The sequence below is a fragment of the Eucyclogobius newberryi genome, unplaced genomic scaffold, assembly GCF_026437365.1.
Source record: "Eucyclogobius newberryi isolate DKJ021-1_F unplaced genomic scaffold, fEucNew1.0.hap1 SCAF_16, whole genome shotgun sequence".
In the NCBI taxonomy this organism is placed as follows: domain Eukaryota; kingdom Metazoa; phylum Chordata; class Actinopteri; order Gobiiformes; family Gobiidae; genus Eucyclogobius; species Eucyclogobius newberryi.
In genome coordinates this window covers 4,351,699-4,377,268 of record NW_027315790.1, presented here as the reverse complement: position 1 = coordinate 4,377,268, position 25,570 = coordinate 4,351,699, and the positions used below count along the sequence as shown (strand labels likewise).

General features: G+C 45.6%; 1 protein-coding gene across 2 annotated transcripts in view; it reads right to left on the bottom strand.

The window, feature by feature from the left end:
• LOC140361375 (ankyrin repeat and MYND domain-containing protein 2-like) overlaps positions 1 to 25,570 on the bottom strand; it is a 52,174-nt gene that overhangs the window by 16,492 nt on the left and 10,112 nt on the right. For both annotated transcript variants that reach the window (XM_072447085.1, XM_072447086.1), the window contains exon 8: positions 24,947 to 25,075. In XM_072447085.1, the coding sequence (XP_072303186.1) occupies positions 24,947 to 25,075 (129 nt within the window). The remainder of the gene's footprint in view (positions 1 to 24,946; positions 25,076 to 25,570) is intronic.

Below are 25,570 nucleotides of genomic sequence, written 5' to 3'. Positions count from 1 at the left end.
CATCATTGACCCTCATACTCATGACTGACCCTCATACTCATGATTCACCCTCACACTCATGATTGACCCTCATACTCATGACTGACCCTCAAACTCATGACTGACCCTCATACTCATGATTGACCCTCATACTAATGATTGACCCTCACACTCATGACTGACCCTCACACTCATGACTGACCCTCATACTCATGATTGACCCTCACACTCATGATTAACCCTCATACTCATGATTGACCCTCATACTCATGACTGACCCTCATACTCATGACTGACCCTCTCACTCATGACTGACCCTCATACTCATGACTGACCCTCATACTCATGATTGAACCTCATACTCATGACTGACCCTCATACTCATGATTGACCCTCATACTCATGATTGACCCTCATGATTGACCCTCATACTCATGACTGACCCTCATACTCATGACTGACCCTCATACTCATGATTGACCCTCACACTCATGATTGACCCTCATACTCATGACTGACCCTAATACTCATGATTGACCCTCATACTCATGATTGACCCTCACACTCATGACTGACCCTCATACTCATGATTGACCCTCATACTCATGACTGACCCTCATACTCATGATTGACCCTCATACTCATGACTGACCCTCATACTCATGATTGACCCTCATACTCATGACTGACCCTCATACTCATGACTGACCCTCTCACTCATGACTGACCCTCATACTCATGACTGACCCTCATACTCATGATTGACCCTCATACTCATGACTGACCCTCATACTCATGATTGACCCTCATACTCATGATTGACCCTCATGATTGACCCTCATACTCATGACTGACCCTCATACTCATGACTGACCCTCATACTCATGATTGACCCTCACACTCATGATTGACCCTCATACTCATGACTGACCCTCATACTCATGATTGACCCTCATACTCATGATTGACCCTCACACTCATGACTGACCCTAATACTCATGATTGACCCTCATACTCATGACTGACCCTCATACTCATGATTGACCCTGTCACTCATGACTGACCCTCATACTCATGACTGACCCTCATACTCATGACTGACCCTCATACTCATGATTGACCCTGTCACTCATGACTGACCCTCATACTCATGACTGACCCTCATACTCATGACTGACCCTCATACTCATGATTGACCCTCACACTCATGACTGACCCTCATACTCATGATTGACCCTCATACTCATGACTGACCCTCATACTCATGATTGACCCTCATACTCATGACTGACCCTCATACTCATGATTGACCCTCATACTCATGACTGACCCTCATACTCATGATTGACCCTCATACTCATGACTGACCCTCATACTCATGACTGACCCTCATACTCATGATTGACCCTCACACTCATGATTGACCCTCATACTCATGACTGACCCTCATACTCATGATTGACCCTCATACTCATGACTGACCCTCATACTCATGATTGACCCTCATACTCATGATTGACCCTCACACTCATGACTGACCCTCATACTCATGATTGACCCTCATACTCATGACTGACCCTCATACTCATGACTGACCCTCATACTCATGATTGACCCTGTCACTCATGACTGACCCTCATACTCATGACTGACCCTCATACTCATGATTGACCCTGTCACTCATAACTGACCCTCATACTCATGACTGACCCTCATACTCATGACTGACCCTCATACTCATGATTGACCCTCACACTCATGACTGACCCTCATACTCATCATTGACCCTCATACTCATGACTGACCCTCATACTCATGATTCACCCTCACACTCATGATTGACCCTCATACTCATGACTGACCCTCAAACTCATGACTGACCCTCATACTCATGATTGACCCTCATACTAATGATTGACCCTCACACTCATGACTGACCCTCACACTCATGACTGACCCTCATACTCATGATTGACCCTCACACTCATGATTAACCCTCATACTCATGATTGACCCTCATACTCATGACTGACCCTCATACTCATGACTGACCCTCTCACTCATGACTGACCCTCATACTCATGACTGACCCTCATACTCATGATTGAACCTCATACTCATGACTGACCCTCATACTCATGATTGACCCTCATACTCATGATTGACCCTCATGATTGACCCTCATACTCATGACTGACCCTCATACTCATGACTGACCCTCATACTCATGATTGACCCTCACACTCATGATTGACCCTCATACTCATGACTGACCCTAATACTCATGATTGACCCTCATACTCATGATTGACCCTCACACTCATGACTGACCCTCATACTCATGATTGACCCTCATACTCATGACTGACCCTCATACTCATGATTGACCCTCATACTCATGACTGACCCTCATACTCATGATTGACCCTCATACTCATGACTGACCCTCATACTCATGACTGACCCTCTCACTCATGACTGACCCTCATACTCATGACTGACCCTCATACTCATGATTGACCCTCATACTCATGACTGACCCTCATACTCATGATTGACCCTCATACTCATGATTGACCCTCATGATTGACCCTCATACTCATGACTGACCCTCATACTCATGACTGACCCTCATACTCATGATTGACCCTCACACTCATGATTGACCCTCATACTCATGACTGACCCTCATACTCATGATTGACCCTCATACTCATGATTGACCCTCACACTCATGACTGACCCTAATACTCATGATTGACCCTCATACTCATGACTGACCCTCATACTCATGATTGACCCTGTCACTCATGACTGACCCTCATACTCATGACTGACCCTCATACTCATGACTGACCCTCATACTCATGATTGACCCTCATACTCATGATTGACCCTCATACTCATGACTGACCCTCATATTCATGATTGACCCTCTCACTCATGACTGACCCTCATACTCATGATTGACCCTCATACTCATGACTGACCCTCATACTCATGATTGACCCTCACACTCATGATTGACCCTCATACTCATGACTGACCCTCATACTCATGATTGACCCTCATACTCATGATTGACCCTAATACTCATGACTGACCCTCACACTCATGATTGACCCTCATACTCATGATTGACCCTCACACTCATGACTGACCCACATACTCATGATTGACCCTCATACTCATGACTGACCCTCATACTCATGACTGACCCTCATACTCATGATTGACCCTCATACTCATGACTGACCCTCATACTCATGATTGACCCTCACACTCATGATTGACCCTCATACTCATGACTGACCCTCACACTCATGATTGATCCTCATACTCATGACTGACCCTCATACTCATGATTGACCCTCATACTCATGACTGACCCTCATACTCATGATTGACCCTCAAACTCATGACTGAACCTCATACTCATGATTGACCCTCATACTCATGACTGACCCTCATACTCATGATTGACCCTCATACTCATGACTGACCCTCTCACTAATGACTGACCCTCACACTCATGATTGACCCTCATACTCATGATTGACCCTCAAACTCATGACTGACCCTCATACTCATGATTGACCCTCATACTCATGACTGACCCTCATACTCATGATTGACCCTCATACTCATGACTGACCCTCTCACTAATGACTGACCCTCACACTCATGATTGACCCTCATACTCATGATTGACCCTCATACTCATGATTGACCCTCATGATTGACCCTCATACTCATGACTGACCCTCATACTCATGATTGACCCTCACACTCATGACTGACCCTCATACTCATCATTGACCCTCATACTCATGACTGACCCTCATACTCATGATTCACCCTCACACTCATGATTGACCCTCATACTCATGACTGACCCTCAAACTCATGACTGACCCTCATACTCATGATTGACCCTCATACTAATGATTGACCCTCACACTCATGACTGACCCTCACACTCATGAATGACCCTCATACTCATGATTGACCCTCACACTCATGATTAACCCTCATACTCATGATTGACCCTCATACTCATGACTGACCCTCATACTCATGACTGACCCTCTCACTCATGACTGACCCTCATACTCATGACTGACCCTCATACTCATGATTGAACCTCATACTCATGACTGACCCTCATACTCATGATTGACCCTCATACTCATGATTGACCCTCATGATTGACCCTCATACTCATGACTGACCCTCATACTCATGACTGACCCTCATACTCATGATTGACCCTCACACTCATGATTGACCCTCATACTCATGACTGACCCTAATACTCATGATTGACCCTCATACTCATGATTGACCCTCACACTCATGACTGACCCTCATACTCATGATTGACCCTCATACTCATGACTGACCCTCATACTCATGATTGACCCTCATACTCATGACTGACCCTCATACTCATGATTGACCCTCATACTCATGACTGACCCTCATACTCATGACTGACCCTCTCACTCATGACTGACCCTCATACTCATGACTGACCCTCATACTCATGATTGACCCTCATACTCATGACTGACCCTCATACTCATGATTGACCCTCATACTCATGATTGACCCTCATGATTGACCCTCATACTCATGACTGACCCTCATACTCATGACTGACCCTCATACTCATGATTGACCCTCACACTCATGATTGACCCTCATACTCATGACTGACCCTCATACTCATGATTGACCCTCATACTCATGATTGACCCTCACACTCATGACTGACCCTAATACTCATGATTGACCCTCATACTCATGACTGACCCTCATACTCATGATTGACCCTGTCACTCATGACTGACCCTCATACTCATGACTGACCCTCATACTCATGACTGACCCTCATACTCATGATTGACCCTGTCACTCATGACTGACCCTCATACTCATGACTGACCCTCATACTCATGACTGACCCTCATACTCATGATTGACCCTCACACTCATGACTGACCCTCATACTCATGATTGACCCTCATACTCATGACTGACCCTCATACTCATGATTGACCCTCATACTCATGACTGACCCTCATACTCATGATTGACCCTCATACTCATGACTGACCCTCATACTCATGATTGACCCTCATACTCATGACTGACCCTCATACTCATGACTGACCCTCATACTCATGATTGACCCTCACACTCATGATTGACCCTCATACTCATGACTGACCCTCATACTCATGATTGACCCTCATACTCATGACTGACCCTCATACTCATGATTGACCCTCATACTCATGATTGACCCTCACACTCATGACTGACCCTCATACTCATGATTGACCCTCATACTCATGACTGACCCTCATACTCATGACTGACCCTCATACTCATGATTGACCCTGTCACTCATGACTGACCCTCATACTCATGACTGACCCTCATACTCATGATTGACCCTGTCACTCATAACTGACCCTCATACTCATGACTGACCCTCATACTCATGACTGACCCTCATACTCATGATTGACCCTCACACTCATGACTGACCCTCATACTCATCATTGACCCTCATACTCATGACTGACCCTCATACTCATGATTCACCCTCACACTCATGATTGACCCTCATACTCATGACTGACCCTCAAACTCATGACTGACCCTCATACTCATGATTGACCCTCATACTAATGATTGACCCTCACACTCATGACTGACCCTCACACTCATGACTGACCCTCATACTCATGATTGACCCTCACACTCATTATTAACCCTCATACTCATGATTGACCCTCATACTCATGACTGACCCTCATACTCATGACTGACCCTCTCACTCATGACTGACCCTCATACTCATGACTGACCCTCATACTCATGATTGAACCTCATACTCATGACTGACCCTCATACTCATGATTGACCCTCATACTCATGATTGACCCTCATGATTGACCCTCATACTCATGACTGACCCTCATACTCATGACTGACCCTCATACTCATGATTGACCCTCACACTCATGATTGACCCTCATACTCATGACTGACCCTAATACTCATGATTGACCCTCATACTCATGATTGACCCTCACACTCATGACTGACCCTCATACTCATGATTGACCCTCATACTCATGACTGACCCTCATACTCATGATTGACCCTCATACTCATGACTGACCCTCATACTCATGATTGACCCTCATACTCATGACTGACCCTCATACTCATGACTGACCCTCTCACTCATGACTGACCCTCATACTCATGACTGACCCTCATACTCATGATTGACCCTCATACTCATGACTGACCCTCATACTCATGATTGACCCTCATACTCATGATTGACCCTCATGATTGACCCTCATACTCATGACTGACCCTCATACTCATGACTGACCCTCATACTCATGATTGACCCTCACACTCATGATTGACCCTCATACTCATGACTGACCCTCATACTCATGATTGACCCTCATACTCATGATTGACCCTCACACTCATGACTGACCCTAATACTCATGATTGACCCTCATACTCATGACTGACCCTCATACTCATGATTGACCCTGTCACTCATGACTGACCCTCATACTCATGACTGACCCTAATACTCATGACTGACCCTCATACTCATGATTGACCCTCATACTCATGATTGACCCTCATACTCATGACTGACCCTCATATTCATGATTGACCCTCTCACTCATGACTGACCCTCATACTCATGATTGACCCTCATACTCATGACTGACCCTCATACTCATGATTGACCCTCACACTCATGATTGACCCTCATACTCATGACTGACCCTCATACTCATGATTGACCCTCATACTCATGATTGACCCTAATACTCATGACTGACCCTCACACTCATGATTGACCCTCATACTCATGATTGACCCTCACACTCATGACTGACCCTCATACTCATGATTGACCCTCATACTCATGACTGACCCTCATACTCATGACTGACCCTCATACTCATGATTGACCCTCATACTCATGACTGACCCTCATACTCATGATTGACCCTCACACTCATGATTGACCCTCATACTCATGACTGACCCTCACACTCATGATTGATCCTCATACTCATGACTGACCCTCATACTCATGATTGACCCTCATACTCATGACTGACCCTCATACTCATGATTGACCCTCAAACTCATGACTGAACCTCATACTCATGATTGACCCTCATACTCATGACTGACCCTCATACTCATGATTGACCCTCATACTCATGACTGACCCTCTCACTAATGACTGACCCTCACACTCATGATTGAAATGACTGACCCTCACACTCATGATTGACCCTCATACTCATGATTGACCCTCAAACTCATGACTGACCCTCAATACTCATGATTGACCTCATACTCATGACTGACCCCTCATACTCATGATTGACCCTATACTCATGACTGACCCTCTCACTAATGACTGACCCTCACACTCATGATTGACCCTCATACTCATGATTGACCCTCATACTCATGATTGACCTATGATTGACCCTATATCATGACTGACCCTCATACTCATGACTGACCCTATACTCATGATTGACCCTCACACTCATGATTGACCCTCATACTTATGACTGACCCTCATACTCATGATTGACCCTCATACTCATGACTGACCCTCATACTCATGATTGACCCTCATACTCATGAATGACCCTCACTCATGACTGACCCTATACTCATGATTGACTCATACTCATGACTGACCCTATACTCATTACTGACCCTCATACTCATGATTGACCTGTCTCATGACTCATGACTTGACCCTCATACTCATGACTGACCCTCATACTCATGATTGACCTCATACTCATGACTGACCCTCATACTCATGATTGACCCTCATACTCATGGACTGACCCTCATACTCATGATTGACCTCTATACTCATGACTGACCCTCATACTCATGATTGACCCTCATACTCATGACTGACCCTCATACTCATGATTGACCTCATACTCATGACTGACCTCATATATGATTGACCCTCATACTCATGATTGACCCTCATACTCATGACTGACCCTCATACTTCATGATTGACCCTCTCACTCATGACTGACCCTCATACTCATGATTGACCCTCATACTCATGACTGACCCTCATACTCATGATTGACCCTCACACTCATGATTGACCCTCATACTCATGACTGACCCTCATACTCATGATTGACCCTCATACTCATGATTGACCCTAATACTCATGACTGACCCTCACACTCATGATTGACCCTCATACTCATGATTGACCCTCACACTCATGACTGACCCTCATACTCATGATTGACCCTCATACTCATGACTGACCCTCATACTCATGACTGACCCTCATACTCATGATTGACCCTCATACTCATGACTGACCCTCATACTCATGATTGACCCTCACACTCATGATTGACCCTCATACTCATGACTGACCCTCACACTCATGATTGATCCTCATACTCATGACTGACCCTCATACTCATGATTGACCCTCATACTCATGACTGACCCTCATACTCATGATTGACCCTCAAACTCATGACTGAACCTCATACTCATGATTGACCCTCATACTCATGACTGACCCTCATACTAATGATTGACCCTCATACTCATGACTGACCCTCTCACTAATGACTGACCCTCACACTCATGATTGACCCTCATACTCATGATTGACCCTCAAACTCATGACTGACCCTCATACTCATGATTGACCCTCATACTCATGACTGACCCTCATACTCATGATTGACCCTCATACTCATGACTGACCCTCTCACTAATGACTGACCCTCACACTCATGATTGACCCTCATACTCATGATTGACCCTCATACTCATGATTGACCCTCATGATTGACCCTCATACTCATGACTGACCCTCATACTCATGACTGACCCTCATACTCATGATTGACCCTCACACTCATGATTGACCCTCATACTCATGACTGACCCTCATACTCATGATTGACCCTCATACTCATGACTGACCCTCATACTCATGATTGACCCTCATACTCATGATTGACCCTCACACTCATGACTGACCCTCATACTCATGATTGACCCTCATACTCATGACTGACCCTCATACTCATTACTGACCCTCATACTCATGATTGACCCTGTCACTCATGACTGACCCTCATACTCATGATTGACCCTCATACTCATGACTGACCCTCATACTCATGATTGACCCTCATACTCATGACTGACCCTCATACTCATGATTGACCCTCATACTCATGACTGACCCTCATACTCATGATTGACCCTCATACTCATGACTGACCCTCATACTCATGACTGACCCTCATACTCATGATTGACCCTCACACTCATGATTGACCCTCATACTCATGACTGACCCTCATACTCATGATTGACCCTCATACTCATGACTGACCCTCATACTCATGATTGACCCTCATACTCATGATTGACCCTCACACTCATGACTGACCCTCATACTCATGATTGACCCTCATACTCATGACTGACCCTCATACTCATGACTGACCCTCATACTCATGATTGACCCTGTCACTCATGACTGACCCTCATACTCATGACTGACCCTCATACTCATGATTGACCCTGTCACTCATGACTGACCCTCATACTCATGACTGACCCTCATACTCATGACTGACCCTCATACTCATGATTGACCCTCACACTCATGACTGACCCTCATACTCATCATTGACCCTCATACTCATGACTGACCCTCATACTCATGATTCACCCTCACACTCATGATTGACCCTCATACTCATGACTGACCCTCAAACTCATGACTGACCCTCATACTCATGATTGACCCTCATACTAATGATTGACCCTCACACTCATGACTGACCCTCACACTCATGACTGACCCTCATACTCATGATTGACCCTCACACTCATGATTAACCCTCATACTCATGATTGACCCTCATACTCATGACTGACCCTCATACTCATGACTGACCCTCATACTCATGATTGACCCTCATACTCATGACTGACCCTCATACTCATGACTGACCCTCATACTCATGATTGACCCTGTCACTCATGACTGACCCTCATACTCATGACTGACCCTCATACTCATGATTGACCCTGTCACTCATAACTGACCCTCATACTCATGACTGACCCTCATACTCATGACTGACCCTCATACTCATGATTGACCCTCACACTCATGACTGACCCTCATACTCATCATTGACCCTCATACTCATGACTGACCCTCATACTCATGATTCACCCTCACACTCATGATTGACCCTCATACTCATGACTGACCCTCAAACTCATGACTGACCCTCATACTCATGATTGACCCTCATACTAATGATTGACCCTCACACTCATGACTGACCCTCACACTCATGACTGACCCTCATACTCATGATTGACCCTCACACTCATTATTAACCCTCATACTCATGATTGACCCTCATACTCATGACTGACCCTCATACTCATGACTGACCCTCTCACTCATGACTGACCCTCATACTCATGACTGACCCTCATACTCATGATTGAACCTCATACTCATGACTGACCCTCATACTCATGATTGACCCTCATACTCATGATTGACCCTCATGATTGACCCTCATACTCATGACTGACCCTCATACTCATGACTGACCCTCATACTCATGATTGACCCTCACACTCATGATTGACCCTCATACTCATGACTGACCCTAATACTCATGATTGACCCTCATACTCATGATTGACCCTCACACTCATGACTGACCCTCATACTCATGATTGACCCTCATACTCATGACTGACCCTCATACTCATGATTGACCCTCATACTCATGACTGACCCTCATACTCATGATTGACCCTCATACTCATGACTGACCCTCATACTCATGACTGACCCTCTCACTCATGACTGACCCTCATACTCATGACTGACCCTCATACTCATGATTGACCCTCATACTCATGACTGACCCTCATACTCATGATTGACCCTCATACTCATGATTGACCCTCATGATTGACCCTCATACTCATGACTGACCCTCATACTCATGACTGACCCTCATACTCATGATTGACCCTCACACTCATGATTGACCCTCATACTCATGACTGACCCTCATACTCATGATTGACCCTCATACTCATGATTGACCCTCACACTCATGACTGACCCTAATACTCATGATTGACCCTCATACTCATGACTGACCCTCATACTCATGATTGACCCTGTCACTCATGACTGACCCTCATACTCATGACTGACCCTCATACTCATGACTGACCCTCATACTCATGATTGACCCTCATACTCATGATTGACCCTCATACTCATGACTGACCCTCATATTCATGATTGACCCTCTCACTCATGACTGACCCTCATACTCATGATTGACCCTCATACTCATGACTGACCCTCATACTCATGATTGACCCTCACACTCATGATTGACCCTCATACTCATGACTGACCCTCATACTCATGATTGACCCTCATACTCATGATTGACCCTAATACTCATGACTGACCCTCACACTCATGATTGACCCTCATACTCATGATTGACCCTCACACTCATGACTGACCCTCATACTCATGATTGACCCTCATACTCATGACTGACCCTCATACTCATGACTGACCCTCATACTCATGATTGACCCTCATACTCATGACTGACCCTCATACTCATGATTGACCCTCACACTCATGATTGACCCTCATACTCATGACTGACCCTCACACTCATGATTGATCCTCATACTCATGACTGACCCTCATACTCATGATTGACCCTCATACTCATGACTGACCCTCATACTCATGATTGACCCTCAAACTCATGACTGAACCTCATACTCATGATTGACCCTCATACTCATGACTGACCCTCATACTCATGATTGACCCTCATACTCATGACTGACCCTCTCACTAATGACTGACCCTCACACTCATGATTGACCCTCATACTCATGATTGACCCTCAAACTCATGACTGACCCTCATACTCATGATTGACCCTCATACTCATGACTGACCCTCATACTCATGATTGACCCTCATACTCATGACTGACCCTCTCACTAATGACTGACCCTCACACTCATGATTGACCCTCATACTCATGATTGACCCTCATACTCATGATTGACCCTCATGATTGACCCTCATACTCATGACTGACCCTCATACTCATGACTGACCCTCATACTCATGATTGACCCTCACACTCATGATTGACCCTCATACTCATGACTGACCCTCATACTCATGATTGACCCTCATACTCATGACTGACCCTCATACTCATGATTGACCCTCATACTCATGATTGACCCTCACACTCATGACTGACCCTCATACTCATGATTGACCCTCATACTCATGACTGACCCTCATACTCATTACTGACCCTCATACTCATGATTGACCCTGTCACTCATGACTGACCCTCATACTCATGATTGACCCTCATACTCATGACTGACCCTCATACTCATGATTGACCCTCATACTCATGACTGACCCTCATACTCATGATTGACCCTCATACTCATGACTGACCCTCATACTCATGATTGACCCTCATACTCATGACTGACCCTCATACTCATGACTGACCCTCATACTCATGATTGACCCTCACACTCATGATTGACCCTCATACTCATGACTGACCCTCATACTCATGATTGACCCTCATACTCATGACTGACCCTCATACTCATGATTGACCCTCATACTCATGACTGACCCTCATACTCATGATTGACCCTCATACTCATGACTGACCCTCATACTCATGATTGACCCTCATACTCATGATTGACCCTCATACTCATGACTGACCCTCATATTCATGATTGACCCTCTCACTCATGACTGACCCTCATACTCATGATTGACCCTCATACTCATGACTGACCCTCATACTCATGATTGACCCTCACACTCATGATTGACCCTCATACTCATGACTGACCCTCATACTCATGATTGACCCTCATACTCATGATTGACCCTAATACTCATGACTGACCCTCACACTCATGATTGACCCTCATACTCATGATTGACCCTCACACTCATGACTGACCCTCATACTCATGATTGACCCTCATACTCATGACTGACCCTCATACTCATGACTGACCCTCATACTCATGATTGACCCTCATACTCATGACTGACCCTCATACTCATGATTGACCCTCACACTCATGATTGACCCTCATACTCATGACTGACCCTCACACTCATGATTGATCCTCATACTCATGACTGACCCTCATACTCATGATTGACCCTCATACTCATGACTGACCCTCATACTCATGATTGACCCTCAAACTCATGACTGAACCTCATACTCATGATTGACCCTCATACTCATGACTGACCCTCATACTAATGATTGACCCTCATACTCATGACTGACCCTCTCACTAATGACTGACCCTCACACTCATGATTGACCCTCATACTCATGATTGACCCTCAAACTCATGACTGACCCTCATACTCATGATTGACCCTCATACTCATGACTGACCCTCATACTCATGATTGACCCTCATACTCATGACTGACCCTCTCACTAATGACTGACCCTCACACTCATGATTGACCCTCATACTCATGATTGACCCTCATACTCATGATTGACCCTCATGATTGACCCTCATACTCATGACTGACCCTCATACTCATGACTGACCCTCATACTCATGATTGACCCTCACACTCATGATTGACCCTCATACTCATGACTGACCCTCATACTCATGATTGACCCTCATACTCATGACTGACCCTCATACTCATGATTGACCCTCATACTCATGATTGACCCTCACACTCATGACTGACCCTCATACTCATGATTGACCCTCATACTCATGACTGACCCTCATACTCATTACTGACCCTCATACTCATGATTGACCCTGTCACTCATGACTGACCCTCATACTCATGATTGACCCTCATACTCATGACTGACCCTCATACTCATGATTGACCCTCATACTCATGACTGACCCTCATACTCATGATTGACCCTCATACTCATGACTGACCCTCATACTCATGATTGACCCTCATACTCATGACTGACCCTCATACTCATGACTGACCCTCATACTCATGATTGACCCTCACACTCATGATTGACCCTCATACTCATGACTGACCCTCATACTCATGATTGACCCTCATACTCATGACTGACCCTCATACTCATGATTGACCCTCATACTCATGATTGACCCTCACACTCATGACTGACCCTCATACTCATGATTGACCCTCATACTCATGACTGACCCTCATACTCATGACTGACCCTCATACTCATGATTGACCCTGTCACTCATGACTGACCCTCATACTCATGACTGACCCTCATACTCATGATTGACCCTGTCACTCATGACTGACCCTCATACTCATGACTGACCCTCATACTCATGACTGACCCTCATACTCATGATTGACCCTCACACTCATGACTGACCCTCATACTCATCATTGACCCTCATACTCATGACTGACCCTCATACTCATGATTCACCCTCACACTCATGATTGACCCTCATACTCATGACTGACCCTCAAACTCATGACTGACCCTCATACTCATGATTGACCCTCATACTAATGATTGACCCTCACACTCATGACTGACCCTCACACTCATGACTGACCCTCATACTCATGATTGACCCTCACACTCATGATTAACCCTCATACTCATGATTGACCCTCATACTCATGACTGACCCTCATACTCATGACTGACCCTCTCACTCATGACTGACCCTCATACTCATGACTGACCCTCATACTCATGATTGAACCTCATACTCATGACTGACCCTCATACTCATGATTGACCCTCATACTCATGATTGACCCTCATGATTGACCCTCATACTCATGACTGACCCTCATACTCATGACTGACCCTCATACTCATGATTGACCCTCACACTCATGATTGACCCTCATACTCATGACTGACCCTAATACTCATGATTGACCCTCATACTCATGATTGACCCTCACACTCATGACTGACCCTCATACTCATGATTGACCCTCATACTCATGACTGACCCTCATACGCATGATTGACCCTCATACTCATGACTGACCCTCATACTCATGATTGACCCTCATACTCATGACTGACTCTCATACTCATGACTGACCCTCTCACTCATGACTGACCCTCATACTCATGACTGACCCTCATACTCATGATTGACCCTCATACTCATGACTGACCCTCATACTCATGATTGACCCTCATACTCATGATTGACCCTCATGATTGACCCTCATACTCATGACTGACCCTCATACTCATGACTGACCCTCATACTCATGATTGACCCTCACACTCATGATTGACCCTCATACTCATGACTGACCCTCATACTCATGATTGACCCTCATACTCATGATTGACCCTCACACTCATGACTGACCCTAATACTCATGATTGACCCTCATACTCATGACTGACCCTCATACTCATGATTGACCCTGTCACTCATGACTGACCCTCATACTCATGACTGACCCTCATACTCACTACTGACCCTCATACTCATGATTGACCCTGTCACTCATGACTGACCCTCATACTCATGACTGACCCTCATACTCATGACTGACCCTCATACTCATGATTGACCCTCACACTCATGACTGACCCTCATACTCATGATTGACCCTCATACTCATGACTGACCCTCATACTCATGATTGACCCTCACACTCATGATTGACCCTCTCACTCATGACTGACCCTCATACTCATGATTGACCCTCATACTCATGACTGACCCTCATACTCATGATTGACCCTCATACTCATGATTGACCCTAATACTCATGACTGACCCTCACACTCATGATTGACCCTCATACTCATGATTGACCCTCACACTCATGACTGACCCTCATACTCATGATTGACCCTCATACTCATGACTGACCCTCATACTCATGACTGACCCTCATACTCATGATTGACCCTCATACTCATGACTGACCCTCATACTCATGATTGACGCTCACACTCATTATTGACCCTCATACTCATGACTGACCCTCATACTCATGACTGACCCTCATACTCATGATTGACCCTGTCACTCATGACTGACCCTCATACTCATGACTGACCCTCATACTCATGATTGACCCTGTCACTCATGACTGACCCTCATACTCATGACTGACCCTCATACTCATGATTGACCCTCACACTCATGACTGACTCTCATACTCATCATTGACCCTCATACTCATGACTGACCCTCATACTCATGATTCACCCTCACACTCATGATTGACCCTCATACTCATGACTGACCCTCAAACTCATGACTGACCCTCATACTCATGATTGACCCTCATACCAATGATTGACCCTCACACTCATGACTGACCCTCACACTCATGACTGACCCTCATACTCATGATTGACCCTCACACTCATGATTAACCCTCATACTCATGATTGACCCTCATACTCATGACTGACCCTCATACTCATGACTGACCCTCTCACTCATGACTGACCCTCATACTCATGACTGACCCTCATACTCATGATTGAACCTCATACTCATGACTGACCCTCATACTCATGATTGACCCTCATACTCATGATTGACCCTCATGATTGACCCTCATACTCATGACTGACCCTCATACTCATGACTGACCCTCATACTCATGATTGACCCTCACACTCATGATTGACCCTCATACTCATGACTGACCCTAATACTCATGATTGACCCTCATACTCATGATTGACCCTCACACTCATGACTGACCCTCATACTCATGATTGACCCTCATACTCATGACTGCCCCTCATACTCATGATTGACCCTCACACTCATGATTGACCCTCATACTCATGATTGACCCTCATACTCATGACTGACCCTCATACTCATGACTGACCCTCTCACTCATGACTGACCCTCATACTCATGACTGACCCTCATACTCATGATTGACCCTCATACTCATGACTGACCCTCATACTCATGATTGACCCTCATACTCATGATTGACCCTCATGATTGACCCTCATACTCATGACTGACCCTCATACTCATGACTGACCCTCATACTCATGATTGACCCTCACACTCATGATTGACCCTCATACTCATGACTGACCCTCATACTCATGATTGACCCTCATACTCATGATTGACCCTCACACTCATGACTGACCCTAATACTCATGATTGACCCTCATACTCATGACTGACCCTCATACTCATGATTGACCCTGTCACTCATGACTGGCCCTCATACTCATGACTGACCCTCATACTCATGACTGACCCTCATACTCATGATTGACCCGGTCACTCATGACTGACCCTCATACTCATGACTGACCCTCATACTCATGATTGACCCTCACACTCATGACTGACCCTCATACTCATGATTGACCCTCATACTCATGACTGACCCTCATACTCATGATTGACCCTCACACTCATGATTGACCCTCTCACTCATGACTGACCCTCATACTCATGATTGACCCTCATACTCATGACTGACCCTCATACTCATGATTGACCCTCACACTCATGATTGACCCTCATACTCATGACTGACCCTCATACTCATGATTGACCCTCATACTCATGATTGACCCTAATACTCATGACTGACCCTCACACTCATGATTGACCCTCATACTCATGATTGACCCTCACACTCATGACTGACCCTCATACTCATGATTGACCCTCATACTCATGACTGACCCTCATACTCATGACTGACCCTCATACTCATGATTGACCCTCATACTCATGACTGACCCTCATACTCATGATTGACCCTCACACTCATGATTGACCCTCATACTCATGACTGACCCTCACACTCATGATTGATCCTCATACTCATGACTGACCCTCATACTCATGATTGACCCTCATACTCATGACTGACCCTCATACTCATGATTGACCCTCAAACTCATGACTGAACCTCATACTCATGATTGACCCTCATACTCATGACTGACCCTCATACTCATGATTGACCCTCATACTCATGACTGACCCTCTCACTAATGACTGACCCTCACACTCATGATTGACCCTCATACTCATGATTGACCCTCAAACTCATGACTGACCCTCATACTCATGATTGACCCTCATACTCATGACTGACCCTCATACTCATGATTGACCCTCATACTCATGACTGACCCTCTCACTAATGACTGACCCTCACACTCATGATTGACCCTCATACTCATGATTGACCCTCATACTCATGATTGACCCTCATGATTGACCCTCATACTCATGACTGACCCTCAGACTCATGACTGACCCTCATACTCATGATTGACCCTCACACTCATGATTGACCCTCATACTCATGACTGACCCTCATACTCATGATTGACCCTCATACTCATGACTGACCCTCATACTCATGATTGACCCTCATACTCATGACTGACCCTCATACTCATGATTGACCCTCATACTCATGACTGACCCTCATACTCATTACTGACCCTCATACTCATGATTGACCCTGTCACTCATGACTGACCCTCATACTCATGATTGACCCTCATACTCATGACTGACCCTCATACTCATGACTGACCCTCATACTCATGACTGACCCTCATACTCATGATTGACCCTCACACTCATGATTGACCCTCATACTCATGACTGACCCTCATACTCATGATTGACCCTCATACTCATGATTGACCCTCACACTCATGACTGACCCTAATACTCATGATTGACCCTCATACTCATGACTGACCCTCATACTCATGATTGACCCTGTCACTCATGACTGACCCTCATACTCTTGACTGACCCTCATACTCATGACTGACCCTCATACTCATGATTGACCCTGTCACTCATGACTGACCCTCATACTCATGACTGACCCTCATACTCATGACTGACCCTCATACTCATGATTGACCCTCACACTCATGACTGACCCTCATACTCATGATTGACCCTCATACTCATGACTGACCCTCATACTCATGATTGACCCTCACACTCATGATTGACCCTCTCACTCATGACTGACCCTCATACTCATGATTGACCCTCATACTCATGACTGACCCTCATACTCATGATTGACCCTCACACTCATGATTGACCCTCATACTCATGACTGACCCTCATACTCATGATTGACCCTCATACTCATGATTGACCCTAATACTCATGACTGACCCTCACACTCATGATTGACCCTCATACTCATGATTGACCCTCACACTCATGACTGACCCTCATACTCATGATTGACCCTCATACTCATGACTGACCCTCATACTCATGACTGACCCTCATACTCATGATTGACCCTCATACTCATGACTGACCCTCATACTCATGATTGACCCTCACACTCATGATTGACCCTCATACTCATGACTGACCCTCATACTCATGACTGACCCTCATACTCATGATTTACCCTGTCACTCATGACTGACCCTCATACTCATGACTGACCCTCATACTCATGATTGACCCTGTCACTCATGACTGACCCTCATACTCATGACTGACCCTCATACTCATGACTGACCCTCATACTCATGATTGACCCTCACACTCATGACTGACCCTCATACTCATCATTGACCCTCATACTCATGACTGACCCTCATACTCATGATTGACCCTGTCACTCATGACTGACCCTCATACTCATGACTGACCCTCATACTCATGACTGACCCTCATACTCATGATTGACCCTCACACTCATGACTGACCCTCATACTCATCATTGACCCTCATACTCATGACTGACCCTCATACTCATGATTCACCCTCACACTCATGATTGACCCTCATACTCATGACTGACCCTCAAACTCATGACTGACCCTCATACTCATGATTGACCCTCATACTAATGATTGACCCTCACACTCATGACTGACCCTCACACTCATGACTGACCCTCATACTCATGATTGACCCTCACACTCATGATTAACCCTCATACTCATGATTGACCCTCATACTCATGACTGACCCTCATACTCATGACTGACCCTCTCACTCATAACTGACCCTCATACTCATGATTGAACCTCATACTCATGACTGACCCTCATACTCATGATTGACCCTCATACTCATGATTGACCCTCATGATTGACCCTCATACTCATGACTGACCCTCATACTCATGACTGACCCTCATACTCATGATTGACCCTCACACTCATGATTGACCCTCATACTCATGACTGACCCTAATACTCATGATTGACCCTCATACTCATGATTGACCCTCACACTCATGACTGACCCTCATACTCATGATTGACCCTCATACTCATGACTGACCCTCGTACTCATGATTGACCCTCACACTCATGATTGACCCTCATACTCATGATTGACCCTCATACTCATGACTGACCCTCATACTCATGACTGACCCTCTCACTCATGACTGACCCTCATACTCATGACTGACCCTCATACTCATGATTGACCCTCATACTCATGACTGACCCTCATACTCATGATTGACCCTCATACTCATGATTGACCCTCATGATTGACCCTCATACTCATGACTGACCCTCATACTCATGACTGACCCTCATACTCATGATTGACCCTCACACTCATGATTGACCCTCATACTCATGACTGACCCTCATACTCATGATTGACCCTCATACTCATGATTGACCCTCACACTCATGACTGACCCTAATACTCATGATTGACCCTCATACTCATGACTGACCCTCATACTCATGATTGACCCTGTCACTCATGACTGGCCCTCATACTCATGACTGACCCTCATACTCATGACTGACCCTCATACTCATGATTGACCCTGTCACTCATGACTGACCCTCATACTCATGACTGACCCTCATACTCATGACTGACCCTCATACTCATGATTGACCCTCACACTCATGACTGACCCTCATACTCATGATTGACCCTCATACTCATGACTGACCCTCATACTCATGATTGACCCTCACACTCATGATTGACCCTCTCACTCATGACTGACCCTCATACTCATGATTGACCCTCATACTCATGACTGACCCTCATACTCATGATTGACCCTCACACTCATGATTGACCCTCATACTCATGACTGACCCTCATACTCATGATTGACCCTCATACTCATGATTGACCCTAATACTCATGACTGACCCTCACACTCATGATTGACCCTCATACTCATGATTGACCCTCACACTCATGACTGACCCTCATACTCATGATTGACCCTCATACTCATGACTGACCCTCATACTCATGACTGACCCTCATACTCATGATTGACCCTCATACTCATGACTGACCCTCATACTCATGATTGACCCTCACACTCATGATTGACCCTCATACTCATGACTGACCCTCACACTCATGATTGATCCTCATACTCATGACTGACCCTCATACTCATGATTGACCCTCATACTCATGACTGACCCTCATACTCATGATTGACCCTCAAACTCATGACTGAACCTCATACTCATGATTGACCCTCATACTCATGACTGACCCTCATACTCATGATTGACCCTCATACTCATGACTGACCCTCTCACTAATGACTGACCCTCACACTCATGATTGACCCTCATACTCATGATTGACCCTCAAACTCATGACTGACCCTCATACTCATGATTGACCCTCATACTCATGACTGACCCTCATACTCATGATTGACCCTCATACTCATGACTGACCCTCTCACTAATGACTGACCCTCACACTCATGATTGACCCTCATACTCATGATTGACCCTCATACTCATGATTGACCCTCATGATTGACCCTCATACTCATGACTGACCCTCATACTCATGACTGACCCTCATACTCATGATTGACCCTCACACTCATGATTGACCCTCATACTCATGACTGACCCTCATACTCATGATTGACCCTCATACTCATGACTGACCCTCATACTCATGATTGACCCTCACACTCATGACTGACCCTCATACTCATGATTGACCCTCATACTCATGACTGACCCTCATACTCATTACTGACCCTCATACTCATGATTGACCCTGTCACTCATGACTGACCCTCATACTCATGATTGACCCTCATACTCATGACTGACCCTCATACTCATGATTGACCCTCATACTCATGACTGACCCTCATACTCATGATTGACCCTCATACTCATGATTGACCCTCATACTCATGATTGACCCTCATACTCATGACTGACCCTCATACTCATGATTGACCCTCATACTCATGACTGACCCTCATACTCATGATTGACCCTCATACTCATGACTGACCCTCATACTCATGACTGACCCTCATACTCATGATTGACCCTCATACTCATGATTGACCCTCATACTCATGACTGACCCTCATACTCATGACTGACCCTCATACTCATGATTGACCCTCATACTCATGATTGACCCTCACACTCATGACTGACCCTCATACTCATGATTGACCCTCATACTCATGACTGACCCTCATACTCATGACTGACCCTCATACTCATGATTGACCCTGTCACTCATGACTGACCCTCATACTCATGACTGACCCTCATACTCATGACTGACCCTCATACTCATGATTGACCCTGTCACTCATGACTGACCCTCATACTCATGACTGACCCTCATACTCATGACTGACCCTCATACTCATGATTGACCCTCACACTCATGACTGACCCTCATACTCATCATTGACCCTCATACTCATGACTGACCCTCATACTCATGATTCACCCTCACACTCATGATTGACCCTCATACTCATGACTGACCCTCAAACTCATGACTGACCCTCATACTCATGATTGACCCTCATACTAATGATTGACCCTCACACTCATGACTGACCCTCACACTCATGACTGACCCTCATACTCATGATTGACCCTCACACTCATGATTAACCCTCATACTCATGATTGACCCTCATACTCATGACTGACCCTCATACTCATGACTGACCCTCTCACTCATGACTGACCCTCATACTCATGATTGACCCTCACACTCATGATTAACCCTCATACTCATGATTGACCCTCATACTCATGACTGACCCTCATACTCATGATTGACCCTCATACTCATGACTGACCCTCATACTCATGATTGACCCTCATACTCATGATTGACCCTCATGATTGACCCTCATACTCATGACTGACCCTCATACTCATGACTGACCCTCATACTCATGATTGACCCTCACACTCATGATTGACCCTCATACTCATGACTGACCCTAATACTCATGATTGACCCTCATACTCATGATTGACCCTCACACTCATGACTGACCCTCATACTCATGATTGACCCTCATACTCATGACTGACCCTCATACTCATGATTGACCCTCACACTCATGATTGACCCTCATACTCATGATTGACCCTCATACTCATGACTGACCCTCATACTCATGACTGACCCTCTCACTCATGACTGACCCTCATACTCATGACTGACCCTCATACTCATGATTGACCCTCATACTCATGACTGACCCTCATACTCATGATTGACCCTCATACTCATGATTGACCCTCATGATTGACCCTCATACTCATGACTGACCCTCATACTCATGACTGACCCTCATACTCATGATTGACCCTCACACTCATGATTGACCCTCATACTCATGACTGACCCCCACACTCATGACTGACCCTCATACTCATGACTGACCCTCTCACTCATGACTGACCCTCATACTCATGACTGACCCTCACACTCATGATTGACCCTCATACTCTTGACTGACCCTCATACTTATGACTGACCCTCATACTCATGACTGACCCTCATACTCATGATTGACCCTCATACTCATGATTGACCCTCACACTCATGACTGACCCTCATACTCATGATTGACCCTCATACTCATGATTGACCCTCATACTCATGACTGACCCTCATACTCATGACTGACCCTCACACTCATGATTGACCCTCATACTCATGACTGACCCTCATACTCATGATTGACCCTCACACTCATGATTGACCCTCATACTCATGATTGACCCTCATACTCATGACTGACCCTCATACTCATGATTGACCCTCATACTCATGATTGACCCTCATACTCATGATTGACCCTCATACTCATGATTGACCCTCATACTTATGACTGACCCTCATACTCATGACTGACCCTCACACTCATGATTGACCCTCATACTCATGACTGACCCTCACACTCATGATTGACCCTCATACTCATGATTGACCCTCATACTCATGATTGACCCTCATACTCATGATTGACCCTCACACTCATGACTGACCCCCACACTCATGACTGACCCTCATACTCATGACTGACCCTCACACTCATGATTGACCCTCATACTCATGACTGACCCTCATACTAATGATTGACCCTCATACTCATGATTGACCCTCACACTCATGACTGACCCTCACACTCATGACTGACCCTCATACTCATGACTGATCCTCACACTCATGACTGACCCTCACACTCATGACTGACCCTCATACTCATGACTGACCCTCATACTCATGATTGACCCTCATACTCATGATTGACCCTCATACTCATGATTGACCCTCACACTCATGACTGACCCTCACACTCATGACTGACCCTCATACTCATGATTGACCCTCATACTCATGACTGACCCTCATACTCATGATTGACCCTCACACTCATGACTGACCCTCTCACTCATGACTGACCCTCATGTCTTTGTGCTGGACTTACTGCTTTACACAGAGAGCACCTCTTGTCGGCTCCTTTCTCTCCACAGGTCACGCAGTAATCTCCTTCCAAAAAGGCCATCTGCCCCGTCAGAGCCTGGCTCAGAACTGCAAAGGCCGTCGGGTCGTTTCCCTGGAAACACGGGTCAGAACACACTTCACAACCAAAGCTGCAATAATCATGCATTTTAGTTTTGGAACAGTCAGCGATTATTAGTTTGAGTCAAACAAGTATTCCTATCCGCGCAGGCGCACACGTACACGCACACGCACACGTACACGTACACGTACACGCACACGCACACGTACACGCACACGCACACGCACACGCACACGCACACGCACACGCACACGTACACGTACACGCACACGCACACGTACACGCACACGCACACGTACACGTACACGCACACGCACACGTACACGCACACGTACACGTACACGCACACGCACACGTACACGCACACGCACACGTACACGTACACGCACACGTACACGTACACGTACACGCACACGCACACGCACACGCACACGCACACAGAATATTATAACTTTTGGATGGGGAAAAGTCCTCAAACGCTCTGTTTTAGCAGTAAAACGTGTAAAGACAATAGTTATTTTGCTGTTA